Below are 15,000 nucleotides of genomic sequence, written 5' to 3' on the forward strand. Positions count from 1 at the left end.
CTACCTCAACCCTGGATTCTTTCAACTGTTTGAGAGTTTCAAATAACAATGTTACAAATAAAGTGCAAAACTAGGGATGCAGCATGCTACATGAAGAGCAAAGAGTGAAACAGAGGGACATTGACACAGTGTATATAGAAGAAATGGCCCTTAAGGGGCCATATGTGAATGACTCAAAGTGAATTGGGATGTGTATAACTGAAATAGGCCAACATCTATAGTCAACCAACATGCAATAGATAAACATGAGAACTGAGGAAATGTCAAAATTATAATCCTTTCAGCATATTCATGTGATCTGATACTCAAAGAGTCCACTGAAAGAATGCACATACCAGAAAGAGAAGACAAACTCACCTATATACTCAACGGAAGTGGGAAAAATAACAGATCCACCACCACCATCACCACCACAGCCCAGACAGGTTAACTAAGCAACAACTAACAACAAAAGTGTGTGTATGTACATATATATATATATACACACACACACATACACAGAGTTTTAGTTGTGTGCGAATGTGTGTGGGGGGATATATGCATGTGTGTGTGTATCTATATATAAATCCTTTTATTCTTTTATTTGTTTCAGTCATTTGACTGTGGCCATACTGGAGCACCACTTTTAGCACTTATTCTATCGGTTTCTTTTGCCAAACCACTAAGTTACAGGACGTAAACACACCAGCATCGATTGTCAAGCGATGGTGAGAGGACAAACACAGACATACAAATACATACATATATACATACATACATATATACATACATACATATATATATAGATATAGATATATATATACGACAGGCTTCTTTCAGTTTCCGTCTACCAAATCCACTCACAAGGATTTGGTGGACCTGAGGCTATAGTACAAGACACTTGCCCAAGGTGCCACACAGTGGGATTGAACCTGGAACCATGTGGTTCATAAACAAGCTAGTTACCACATCACACAGCCACTCCTGTGCCTATATATATATATATATAAATATAAATATACGATGATGATGATGATGATATATATATACATACATATATATATATATATGTGTATATATATATATATTTATATATATATATATATACATACATATATATACATACACACACACACCCATACAGCACTCATTTATTTTAATCAAAAATATTAAAAGTTACAATAAAAGTAATATCATAGCTATGATAAATGTATTATTATGATTAATGACAGAAAATATCAAAAATGAGGCTAACTAATTTAAGGTGCTAATAATTTTAATGAATTAAATATTATAACATTGAGGTGACACCTACTGTATACCTACATTTTCACACCCCCACCCTTTATATATATATACATATATATATATAAGTAAGGTTTATCACCACTTAGACATGGCTGTTCTGTAGGAACCCATGTTACTGCAATTTTTAACCCCAGGAAGATACCTCCTTCTGCTAGTTAGTCAATACAATTTGTACCATATATATTGCAAGCAAAGGAGTGAAGCCCTACCATCTTCTAGCCATAAGATCAGACCCTGGTAGGATGAAAAGACTAAGTTGCCCTTGATAGGATTTGAACATGGAGTACAGAGAACGGGAACAAATACTGAAAGGTATTGTATTCAACACTCTAATGATTGCCTCCACATACACACACATATATTATATATATATATATACACACACAACCATACATACATGCACATGTACACACACACACACACATACACATATATATTTTATATATATATACACACACACAACCATACATAGATGCACATGTACACACACACACACGCACACATATATTGACAAATATATCCAAATTATATATATGTGTGTATATATATACATATATGTATGTATGTATGTATGTATGTATGTATGTATCTATGTATGTATGCATGTTTGTATGTATGTATGTATGTATGCATGTTTGTATGTATGTATGTATGTATGTATGTATACACACACACTCTCTCTCTCTCTCTTTCTCTCATTTCCCCCTCTCCCCTCTCTGCTAGTCTAGGTGTGTTCCTCTCACTGGGGATGTCATCAAGTGAAAATTCATTTAGGCAGGTGATCCGTCATATCAACAATGGTGATGCCCACACATGGTGAGTTATTATCATTCTCTCCTCAAAGAAAACCCACATGGGAACCACAAGGAAACTTCAAGGAAGTGAATAATCATTATCTCTGCCACTTCATCATTATTAAGGGCTTCTCCTGACTGCCATAGATTGTATAATTATATATATACATATATATACATATATATATATATATATTTATATATATATATATATATATATATATATATATTTATATTCTCCCTATGTGGAGATGAAATGCAAATACAACTCATCACCCCCCGACCGTTCACATTCTCTTGCCTCCATCCATAGTCCTGACAACACTTACTCATCATTACTCAGACTATTACAGCAATGATGAAACTTCTTTGCTCAGCTTCCAAGCTAACCACCCCACCCTGTGCCATGGAATCTACCACTGTCAATCCTTTCCCCACTTCTACCATAGAGATAGCCTCGCCCCAATTACCTCACAAAAAAATATGGAGTAAACTGCAACATTTACAAGTAATTAAATATATTACCGTGTCGTCATAGAGGGCTGATGTGATGTTTGCAAGTCACTGAGAAACAGGGAAGAAGGCAACCTGCCTAAGACAGCAGGAACTCTGAATAAAATTCTTCACAGGAGAGATGTTGCCTCAGAAAGCTACAGTGAAGAAAACCTGGCAAAGAGGGAAGCACACAGAAAAAAAAATTGATTCAGTGTTGAGGAGATACATCAGCCCCTACCAGACAATATTTTTAATGAAGGTGGGATGATCAAATGCACTTGTACTATGCTATAAAGTGGTTTGTGAAAGGAAGGACATAACAACTGTATAAAAACAAAGTGATGCTTAAAACATAACAGTAAAATCAATAATTGTGAATGCATGGTTAACACTTACCATGTTAATTCTATACATAGTAGTTGGGTGGCCAGGCTGGAGCAGCTGGTCGTATCATCATCATCATTTTAATGTCTGCTTTTCAATGCTTACATGGGTCAGACAAAATTCCGTGAGGCAAATTTTCTACAGCTGGATGTCCTTCCTGTAGCTAGTCAATTCTTTCCAAGAAAGGTAACATTTCCCCATGGTCAAAAATTTCTTTCACATAAGATTGGAAACAAATGACACTACTTATTAGATATTGACATTTGTTTGCAATTATCATGTGATGCTGAAGAAAGGAGGCACACATACACACACACACGTGTGTGTATGTGTGTGTGTGTAACAGGCTTGTTTTTAGTTTTTGTCAACCAAATCCACTCACAAGGCTTTGGTCAGCCTAGGGTTATAATTATTATTTATTTATGCCCCTTTTTCAAGCCTAGCCAGGCTCATGGTTCCAGTTTCCCGGTTTCTGAGGCGTATGTGTTCCCATCAGCTGGATGGGATGCCAGTCCATCGCAGCGTTACTCAAGAAACAGGAAAAGAGTGAGAGAGAAAGTTGGGGCGAAAGAATACAACAGGGGTCGCCACCATCCCCTGCCGGAGCCTCGTGGAGCTTTTAGGTGTTTTCGCTCAATAAACACACACAATGCCTGGTCTGCGTATCAAAACCGTGATCCTCCAACCGCGTGTCCACTGCCCAAACCACTGGGCCATTGCACCACCACAGGGTTATAATAGAAGACATATAAATATGAATGAGTCAGTTATTGGTGGTGAGGAGTGTAAATGTAATGAATATCCTTCCCTGACATGGACAGAAAAATAGAAGTGCGGAAATGCTGCCCTGCAAGGTTGGTGAATGAGAGGGATGTGTAAGAGAAAGAAGGTCAACACCAACTTGACCCAACAAAAAAGATGACCAGTCATTTAAAGTGAGAGCTGTATGACATAACTAAAGTAAATGATGTATGAATAAGAGATACAAAAGGACCACAAACTGGAAAGGCTTTGAATGTAGAAGGTGGAAAAAAATTTGTTAGAAAGAAGCACAACCATAAAATATATTCCTTCACAATCAAAATTTAAAATTCAATGACTGGCGTCCATGCTAGCGGGGTGCAAAGAGCACCATACAAGTGTGAGCGTTGACAGAGCAGCTAAACGGCCTCTGTGCCAGTGGCACATAAAAGGCACCATTTGAGTATGATTGTTACCAGCATCGCCTTACTGGCACTTGAGCCCCATGCTAGTAGGGTGTTAAGAGCACCATCCAAGTGTGATCATTGCCAAAGTGGCTATCTGGCCTCCATGCCAGTGGCACATAAAAGACACCATTCGAGCGTGACCGTTACCAGCATCACCTTACTGGTACCTGTGCCAGTGGCATGTAAAAGCAACCACTACACTCTCAGAGTAGTTGGCGTTAGGAAGGGCATCCAGCTGTAAAAACTCTGCCAGATCAAGATTGAAGCCTGGTGCAGCCATCTGGTTCATCAGCCCTCAGTCAAATCGTCCAACCCATGCTAGCATGGAAAGCGGACATTAAACGATGATGATGATGATGATGATTTGGATGCCCTTCTCCACCCAAATTAAGATTGACCTAACTAGTAGTAGAGAAGGGGATTTTGAAAACGTAGCAACCAGTGTAATAAGGGAGAGGGATCAGTCCAGGGAGTTATTTACCTCTGTTGGCAACAGAAGCATTTTTTCTGTGAATGAAAGACAAACTGCACGACACTTTATGCAGAGTGTACCATTGGTAGATTGGCACCGGATGCAAAAACAAAAAAAAACAACAACAAAAGAAAAGTAGGAAAGCTGAAAAGAAATGAGATGAGAATGCTTCACTGGATGTGTAATATTAGTGTGCATGAATAGAAAAGCAAATATGAGCTGAGTGTAAAAAAATTGGTTGTTTGAAGGATTAGATGTAATATCAAGATAGGGGACTCCAAAGACACAAACAAGATGCTTACAGAAGACAACAATTGGTAAATAAGTATCAGCCATTACAACTGTGAAGAACTTCTCCCTCTCTCTATCTCTCTCTCTCACACACACACATACACACATTACATACATGCATGCATATGTGTATACGTGCATACATATTTATAATCTTTATACAGTACTTAGGATATACAAATGTACAACATGCTAAATAAGTTTCATGGAGCCAATATATTTACAAAAAGAGAATTCCCTGTGAGCCCAAATTCCTACAAATAGTGACAAATTTAAATTTCCATAAGTATTTCAACTCTCTTCCTTCTTAAACTCATCTGTAAAGTGGTTGGCATCCAGCCATAAAAGTCATGCCAAAACAGACAGTGGTGCATGGTGCAGTCCTCTGGCATTAGACACCTGTCAACCCATCCAACCCATGCCAGCATGGAAAATGAATGTTAAATGATGATGATGATGACGGCTGGGGATATTAAAAAAATTAGGTCCTCTAATAATATTTTATCTTCTCTTATGATACGAACCAATATAAAGTAAATAACAGTAAATATAGGCAGTTTTTCATTTCATATGAAATGTAAGAAACCAATGCTAAAACTTATTACAAAATTAACAAAGTAGCTAATCAATTGCTAATAACATCAAAATGGATCTGAGAATAGACTGTCTAGCTAAGTGGAAAGCATTCATTAGTTTAAAAGTCCACAAGGTAGACTTTGCTAATAACTGTAGCTGTAAATTCACCAGAAACAGAAATAGATTTGATAAATAAAAAGATCTTAAGAAATAGAAATAATAGCATTAGGAACAAAACTAGGCTCCAATTAGACCTATTAAAAGAAAGTTCTCTAGTTCCAACATAGGTTTGTATGAACAGACACTCGCAATCTAGGAAGAGACCCCAAAAAATCATCTGGTTCACACAGCCTTTTTCCTTAACCTTTTTGTTACAGTATTTCTCATGAAATATACCTTGCTCTTTTCAGTTAATTTCATAAAATAACTTAATGTCTGGAATATAAACTAACATAAAATTTTAATAGGAAATTTTAATTTCAGTCACTTTAAACAGGAACAAAAAAACCATAGAACCAAGGGCGGTTTCAGGTAGATTGCTATCAAAAAGGGTTAGATTATTAAGAAGAACAATCTGTAATACCACGTTTGACTGCTGGTGGTATTTCTTATTTTTTATTGCCCACAAGGGGCTAAACATAAAGGGGACAAGCAAGGACAGACAAAGGGATTAAATCCATTAGATCGACCCCAGTGTGTAACTGGTACTTAATTTATTGACCCCAAAAGGATGAAAGGCAAAGTTGACCTCGGTAGAATTTGAACTCAGAACGTAACAGCAGATGAAATACCGCTAAGCATTTTGCCCAGCATGCTAACGTTTCTGCCAGCTTGCCAAAATGCTGGTGGTATTTCTTTCGGGTTACAAGAACTGTAACTGATTTTCATAGAGCATTTGTTGAAAATCTATGATTTAGGAGAAAATACTTATCTTAAAGGGCTAGGAATTTCCTAACATGCTACAAATGCCTGATGACTTATAGCAGAGACTTCCAATCAAATTGGACAGATTGGCAACAGCCAGATACACCATGTCCCTTCATCTTCACCCATGGGATATCCTTGATCATCATCAACAACGATGGATAAACTAATGTATGTATGTATGTATAAGGCCTGATCAATAAGTATCTGAATAGTTGCCATAGTAACAAAGCTAAAGCACGCAGAGTAAAGCTGCTTGGCACAGATTGACCTTGAACTCTGCTGTGCATGCACACTAAGTTTCAATGTACTAGCTCACTTCTGCTGTTTACAGCTGTGCTTGGAAGGAACGTGTGTAGCATGTCATCATCAAATTGACCCTGATAGAGGAAGTTGTCGTGGTGATACCTACTCAGAGACCTATGCAAAGTTGCAGAAAGTGTATGGAGAGGAGCATATGAGCCACAAACAGGTGTACGAATGGTTCAGACATTTCTGAGATGGTAAAAAAATGTCAATACTGATGAACATTCTGGGAGACCTGCAACCAGAAGAACTGAGAAAAACATTGCAGATGTGCATGCAGCTGTGAGGGAAATCGTCGAATCACCATCCGTGAGTTATCAGAGGATGTACAGATTAGTTACGGTTCAGTTCCGTCCATTGTCACTGAAGATTTTGGTATGAGACCTGTTCTGCCAAGTTTGTGCCAAAACTGCTTTCAGCTGACCAAAAATCACTTGGACTTCAGTTGCACAAGATCTTGATTGTGTTGAGAATGATGAAAACTTTTTGAAAACTTTGTGTAGGCCTTTGAGCAGGTATTGCCAAGCTTTTCACAAAATTTGATGCAGTTTCCCTGCTCAGCTTTCTCTGTCATGGTCAATGCAATGATCACATACTACACACGTTCCTTCCAAGCACTGCTATAAACAGCAAAAGTGAGCATGCACAGCAGAGTTCGAGGTCAATCTGTGCCAAGTGGCTTCACTCTCTGTGCTTTAGCTTCGTTACTATAGCAACAGTCTGGATACTATTAATCAGACCACATATGTATGTATGTATGTATGTATGTGTGTATAGGCATGGCTGTTTAGTTAAGTTCCTTTCCCAACCATATGGTTTGGGGTTTAGAAAACCATTGTGTGTGTGTGTATGTGTGTGTGTGTGTGGTGTGTGTGTGTCTATGTGTGAGCATGTGTATGTGTTTACAACTGTCACTTATACAAAATATCACAACAGTTTGTGCAGTGTTCTGTTAGCATTTCTCCTGTCAATAAGCCATAAAACTGCAGCATACCTTTAAAACCCATCAGGAAAAAGGATCCCTAACTAAAAGAAGCAGGCTAGGATTCTTGTCAGGATGGACATCCGGCTGTAAAATAATGCCTCAATAACATATTTTTTTAACCCATACTAGCATGGAAAAATGAACATAGAATGAATGAATACATAAATATTTTATATTTGTGTGTGCATATATATATAGTTTGAAGTGGTGTACAAATTTTATTTATTAAGAAAAAGGAAACAGTCAGGATTTTTGCTTCTGTCCCTTTTAGGGAATCATCATTCATGATGAACCCCTAAAGGGACAAAAGCACTAAATAAATATTTTTTATCCAAATCCTATTTTCTTTTCCTTTATATATATATATAGTCTATTTGAGTTTATCTTATCCTCATTAGGTATTAATAAATCCAAAATTTTACTGGTTTAATCTCCATCACATTAGAAGAAAATTTCTGCAATGCTTTATGGATTATTATAATAGGTAAAATTAATAATGTAAGAAAATGAGGTGTTGAGGATGTATAGTTAATTTATTTATATCTAGTTGTAGATGTGCATCCCTTCAAGAAAAATGTAACCTTCATTATTATTAAAACAAAAACTCTAAAGAGATTCTACCCCTTACAGCTTAAATTCTTAACACTGGATTTAACCCAAATGCTTTGAATTATGCATTACCAAGGGGCCAGATTCGAAACATATGTAGGTTTTGTTTTAGTCTTCTATTATGTTTTTTAAAAATTTATTTGTATTTATATCTTAACAACAAACTAACTATGATACAAATAATATACATATATATATATATATATATATATATACAGTATAGTCTATTCAAAAAATACAGAGAAAAGAAAAGGAAAAAAACAAACAAACATTTGGCCATGGCACAAGCAATGTATTGACCCTCAGAGAAAGAAAAGAATAGTAGTTTTACATTATGAGCATAGCTCTTCTTCAGAAACAGGAAAAGCAAGAAAGTCCAAGATGAAGAAGGAAAAAAATTGCTAACATATTACAGAGACAGGGTGACAGATAGATAGATATACATTATTTTATTTCTTGTGATGAACAGTACATAGAAAGTGGCTATGTTTGAAAGCTAAGGTAATTGGAGTTTCTTCGTGAAGGTTAACAAGGTGGAAATCCAGAAAACCAGATGAACTGTAGACATCTGATTGACTAGGCCAGGTGTTACTGTGTTGAGAAGTGATTGACATAAAGCGGAAAGACACCAGATATGAAATATATATATTTGCTGCCCCAACCATTTACATTAATGCTTAATTTTACAGATATGTTCAATCAATATCATTTGTCTCTTATACTCTGTGTCTGTGTGTGTGGGTGTGTGTGTTTGTGTGTGTTTGTGTGTGTGTATGCAACAGTGTCTGTCTGAGTGTATGCATTTGAGTGTAAATATGTGCTTGCATGCAAATGTCTGTCTGCGAGTATAAGGTAAGATAATCGGATAGTACACGTAAAGGATTTTATTGATTTTAATCCTTTATTTGCTTCAGACATAGGACTGCTGCCATGTTTGGACACCATCTTGAAGGGGTCAGTCAATCAAATTGACCCTGGAACTTATTTTTTAAGTCTGGCATTTACTGATTGCTAAGTGGTGGGAGGCAAACACAAAGACGCACACATATGTGTGCGTGTGTATATTATATACTCTTTTATTTGTTTCAGTCATTTGACTGCGGCCATGCTGGAGCATTGCCTTTTAGTCGAGCAAATCAACCCCAAGACTTATTCTTTGTAAGCCTAGTACTTATTCTATCAGTCTCTTATGCCGAACCGCTAAGTTATGGGGATGTAAATACACCAGCATCGGTTATCAAGCGATATTGGGGGGACAAACACAGACAACACAAACACACCACACACACAAAACACACACACATATATATATTATATATTATATATATAATATATATATATATATATATATATATTATATATATATATGATGGGCTTCTTTCAGTTTCATCTACCAAATCCACTCACAAGGCTTTGGCCGGCCTGAGGCTATAGTAGAAGACACTTGCCCAAGGTGCCACGAAGTGGGACTGAACCCAGAACCGTGTGGTTGGTAAGCAAGCAACTTACCACACAGCCACTCCTATACCATATATGTATACATACATAGTGTGTGTGTATGTATATATATATGTATGTATATGTAAAAAATAATAATAATATTTTATAAGCTTAAAGCTTGTAGACGACCACTGTGCATTGGCAAAGGTAAATAGTCTAATATTAGGGCATATAAACCCTCAATGGAAAAAAGAAGGAGTGGCTGTGTAATAAGAAGCTTGCTTATCAACCACATGGTTCCAGGTTCAGTCCCACAGCATGGCACCTTGGGCAAGTGTCTTCTACTATAGCCTTGGGCCAACCAAAGTCCTGTGAGTGGATTTGGTAGACTGAAACTGAAAGTAGCCCATTATGTATGTGTGTGTGTGTGTCTGTGTGTGTGTGTGTGTTGTGTGTGTGTGTGTGTGTGTGTTTCTGTTTGTCCCTTCACCATTGCCAGACAACCGATGTTGGTGTGTTTACATCGCTGTAACTTAGTAGTCCAGCAAAAGAGACTGATAAAATAAGTACTAGGGTTACAAAGAATAAGTTCTGGGGTCAATATGTTTGACTAAAGGTGGTGTGCCAGCATGGCTGCAGTCAAATGATTGTAACAAGTAAAATAATATGTGTGTGTATATATAAATATTATATATGTATGGAAAACAGACTTTAAATGATGATGATGTATTTAGATGGATGGATTGATTGATTGATTGATCGATTGATATATATATATATTTACATATTTTTTTACTACCCACAAGGGGCTAAATACAGAGAAGACAAACAAGGACAGACAAATGGATTAAGTAGATTACATCGACCCCAGTGCGTAACTGGTACTTAATTTATCGACCCCGAAAGGATGAAAGGCAAAGTTGACCTCGGCAGAATTTGAACTCAGAATGTAACAACAGACAAAATATGGCTACGCATTTTGCCTGATTTGCTAACGATTCTGCCAGCTCGCCGCCTTCAAATTGATATATATATATATATACAGTGGGCTTCCACACAGTATCTATCTTCTAAATTCTCACACAAAGCATTGGTTAGCTCTGGTCTATAGTAGAAGACATGACGTAGATATAAAACAAAAGTGATTTGGATAGGTTTTGAACTCAAAGCACAGAAAGCCAAAACAAAAATCATGCAGACAGTTTAACCAACACTGTAACAACTCTGCCAACTCACTGCCTTATGTATATGTGTAGGTAGGTAGGTAGGTAGGTAGGCATGCATTCAGTTCAATCCAGTCCTTTTCTGTTAATGCATGTTGGGTGTGTGTATATATAATATATACATATATGCATGTATGTATGTATGTATGTATGTATGTATGTAGTATGTATGTATTTATGTTTGTGTGTGTATGTATGTGTGTGTATATATATATATATGTGTGTGTGTGTGTATGTATATATATATATGTATGTATATGGCACATGTTCACACAGATGGTTGGATGGATATATATATAGTTAAATGGATGGGAAGAATGGAAGTGGAAGATAGATATAGATATATGTATATATAAAGAGAGAAAGAAAGCGAGACTAGTTAGAGGCTGTTGCCATAAGCACATGCAAAAGAGAAAGAAGAGCAATCAATATTAAACAGAATGTAAGGGTAGTGGGGAGAGGTATGACATGGAAATAGGCAAATGGAATGGGGGGGGAGTAAGAAGGCTAAGTAAGGTTGGTGAGGGTTGGTGGAGGAAGAGGAGGAAAAATAAGAAGAAGATAAAAGAGTTGAGTGTGCCATAGTTATTCTTCTTATGAAGAAAGCCTGAGCTTTAGGAAGCTGCAAAGATATCGGAAGATATCTCTCTGACGGATTATATTTATTAAAAGATTAGAGAAAGAGAAAGGCAAAATATATTTGTATGCACATGTGTGCGTGGGTGTGTTCAATGAACCTCTGTGAGTGTGTGTATGTGTGTGTGTGTGTGTGTGTGTGTGTGCATGTTTTGTGCAACTTATGTGTATATGTGCAAGCATGGCTTGGAAAAGTGCATGGTGGATGTGTGAGTATAAAACATATATATATACATATATACACACACATATATATATATGTATATATATATATACATAGATATATATATATGTATATATATGTATATATATATACATATATATATATATGCATTTATATGTATGTATGCATGTATATATATATATATATATATATATATATATATATTATATATATATACATACATATGTGCATATATATACATAAGCACATATATATAAGCATATATATGTTTGAAACTCTATGAGGATTACTTAATACAGTTTTTGAAGTGTAAAGGTGATTTTTCTAAAAAAAAATAATCTTTTTTTAAAAAATGTTATGGAAAAGAGGATGTTACAAACACTTTTTCGAGAAGCTTTTTTCCAGTGTGTGAACCCTTTCATTATACATTCATATATATATATATATATATGAATGTGTGTGAGAGAGAGACCACGTGATGTTTGTTTGCATAGGAGTGGATTAAAAGTGATGGAACAGTAACAACAACAAGAGCTTCAAAAGCAACAACAGCTGTGGCAACATTCTAAAAAACAATAAAAAAATAAATCAGAAATTAAGGCAACAATATTCTTTTATCTCTTTACTTTATTCATATATTGGGCTGTGGCCATACTGGGGCATAGCCTTGAATGGGTTTTGGTCAATAGAATTGAGCTGAGAACCTTAGTTGTAGTCTGGCACTCAGTGAATTGATCTCGTTTTTGCTGAACATCAAAATTATGTGGACAGAAACAAACCAACTCTAGTTTTCAATCAGTGTCCAACAAAACACATCCAGACATGCACACACATATACATGCACACAAACAATGGGCTTCCACATAGTTTCCATCTAATAAATTTACTCACAAGCCACCAATAGGCTCAAGGCTAAAGTAAAAGACATTTGCCCAAGGCACCACACAGTGGGATTGAACCCAAAAGCCCGTCTGTTCACATCCACACACACATACATGCACATATACAATGGGCTTCCACATAGTTTCCATCTAATAAATTTATTCACAAGCCATCAATAGGCTCAGGGCTAAAGTAAAAGACATTTGCCCAAGGCACCACACAGTGGGATGGAACCCAAAACCCCGTCTGTTCCTAAGTTATGAAAAGGGGCAGAAGAAAAAAGTAAACTGAAAAAGAAAGAATAGAAGGGATTTAATAGTTTCCATGATTATGATGATGATGATATGACTGAGAAGTTTGCTTTCCAACCACATGATTTTGGGTTCAGTCCCGCTATGTGGTACCTTGGACAAGTGTCTTCTACTACAACCCGAGGCTGATCAAAGCCTTGTCATGGGATTCAGTAGGCAGAAACTGAAAGAAGCCCATTGCATGTGTGTATGTGTGTTTGTTTGTCTCTTCTGGCCTTGACATTGCATGATAGTTGTAAAGGAGTATCACTGTCATGCATGATGATGATGATGGCCAAAGCCTTTACAAATGAATAAAACAATATATATATATGTATATATATATATATATATCTCATTTGCCAAACTGCTAGGTTACAGGGATGTAAACAAGCAACACTAGCTATTAAGCAGTGGTGGGGGACAAACACAACCACACACAAGCACACACATATATACGACGAGCTTCTTTCAGTTTCTGTCTACCAAATCCACTCACCAGGCTTTGGTCGGCCCGAGGCTATTATTGATCACACTTGCCCAAGGTGCTATGCAGTGGGAATGAACCCAGAACAATTTAACTGTATATAAAGTACAAAGTAAGATAGGGGTTATGAGGGTAACCCACTATGGGATATCAGTTGTCCAATATCCTATTTATATAATTAATAAATAATATGAAATTATAATATCTGTAAGTTGATGATTGAAATGAATTTGTTCCTCCATTTTCTTATTTGTATTTATATATATACATGTATATATATGAACTCGGAACAATTTATCTCTATATATATATATATATATATATATAAATATTTATTTATTTATATATATACACACACACACACACACACACACATACATAGACATATATACAATGGTCTTCCACACAGTTTCTGCCTATCAAATTCACTCACAAGGCTATAGCAGCAGACACTTGCCCACATAGTGGAACTGAACCCCTGACACCACATGGTTGCCATGTCTGACATAGCAACTTGGATTGCCATTCTGCAGATAAAAATCTTACAAATAAGCACAGAAACACTGACTCGATAGAAAAGTGTATATGCACTGCTTGCTCGTATATATATCACGTACAAACTTTATGTAAACTGCCTCAACCAATTTCTCCAAGACCATTGTGAGTCTAACAAAGCAGTGATTGATGGGTAAGTGGGTGGAAAAAAATGGTGTGTGAGGGTGTATCAAAGAACTTTTGATAAAATGCTGTGCTGTCTGAAGAAACTGAAGAAACCTTGTGGCAGTATAACTTGATTAAAGAAAAGCATTTGGTTCTTTTCCTCACTCATGACCACTGAAATAATTGCAATTGGCAAAAGTACCTGCTGCTTTGGTTGCTGCCATTGAAAAGCTCATAAAGATCTGACCAACAATCTTCTTACTTGTAACTGAAAGTGGAGAGATTGTTTCTAATGTAATAAATATTTCAAAGAGAATATTCCAAGTACACTGTCAGTGCCTCTGTTTATTTTGGCACTAAATCTGCTATTATTTCTTGTATGGAAATCCATTTCTAGGATCTACAACAGGCAAGAGTCAAAAATGTCAAACATAATTTCTTGGTGGACTATCAACAAAACTTTACTCAAAATATTTACAATGCTGAGAAAACAGCAGGAGTAAATGACAGAATTTTCTGCGGATACAAAGATGAAATTTGGCCAAAAGAAATAATCTTATCTGAATGAAATTTTTCTATCTAAGCAAACATGAAAAAGCTGTATCCCATATTCAAAACCTTTGAATCAATGGTCTCTCTGTTTTCCCTGTTGTTGAACATGAGTTTTAGAAATACCTAAGATATTGATGAAAATCTATCAGACAATGGTATTGTGCACAAAGATTTTGCGACCCAAAAAAATATTACAGCAGATTTTGGCATGAGAATGGCTATGAAGACAACAAGTTTGCTTTCCAACTATATGGTTCTAGGTTCAATCCTACTGCTTGAGGCTTTGGACAAGTGTCTACTACTATAACCCTGAGC

General features: G+C 36.3%; 1 protein-coding gene across 14 annotated transcripts in view; it reads right to left on the reverse strand.

Annotated features, from left to right (window-relative positions):
* The window catches only part of LOC115218049 (serine/threonine-protein phosphatase 6 regulatory ankyrin repeat subunit C), a 212,739-nt gene that overhangs the window by 39,597 nt on the left and 158,142 nt on the right, over window positions 1–15,000 (reverse strand). For 8 of the 14 annotated variants that reach the window (XM_036507863.1, XM_029787808.2, XM_036507860.1 and 5 more), the window contains one exon: window positions 2,607–2,747. The exons of 5 other annotated variants lie outside the window; for them this stretch is intronic. In XM_036507863.1, coding sequence (XP_036363756.1) covers window positions 2,607–2,617 — 11 coding nt within the window. In that variant the 5' untranslated portion in view covers window positions 2,618–2,747. Of the gene's footprint in view, window positions 1–2,606; window positions 2,748–2,972; window positions 2,991–15,000 lie in introns of those variants that run through there. One more of the 14 variants, XM_029787809.2, reaches the window with a different exon arrangement.

This window comes from Octopus sinensis, linkage group LG12, assembly GCF_006345805.1.
Source record: "Octopus sinensis linkage group LG12, ASM634580v1, whole genome shotgun sequence".
Classification (NCBI taxonomy): Eukaryota; Metazoa; Mollusca; class Cephalopoda; order Octopoda; family Octopodidae; genus Octopus; species Octopus sinensis.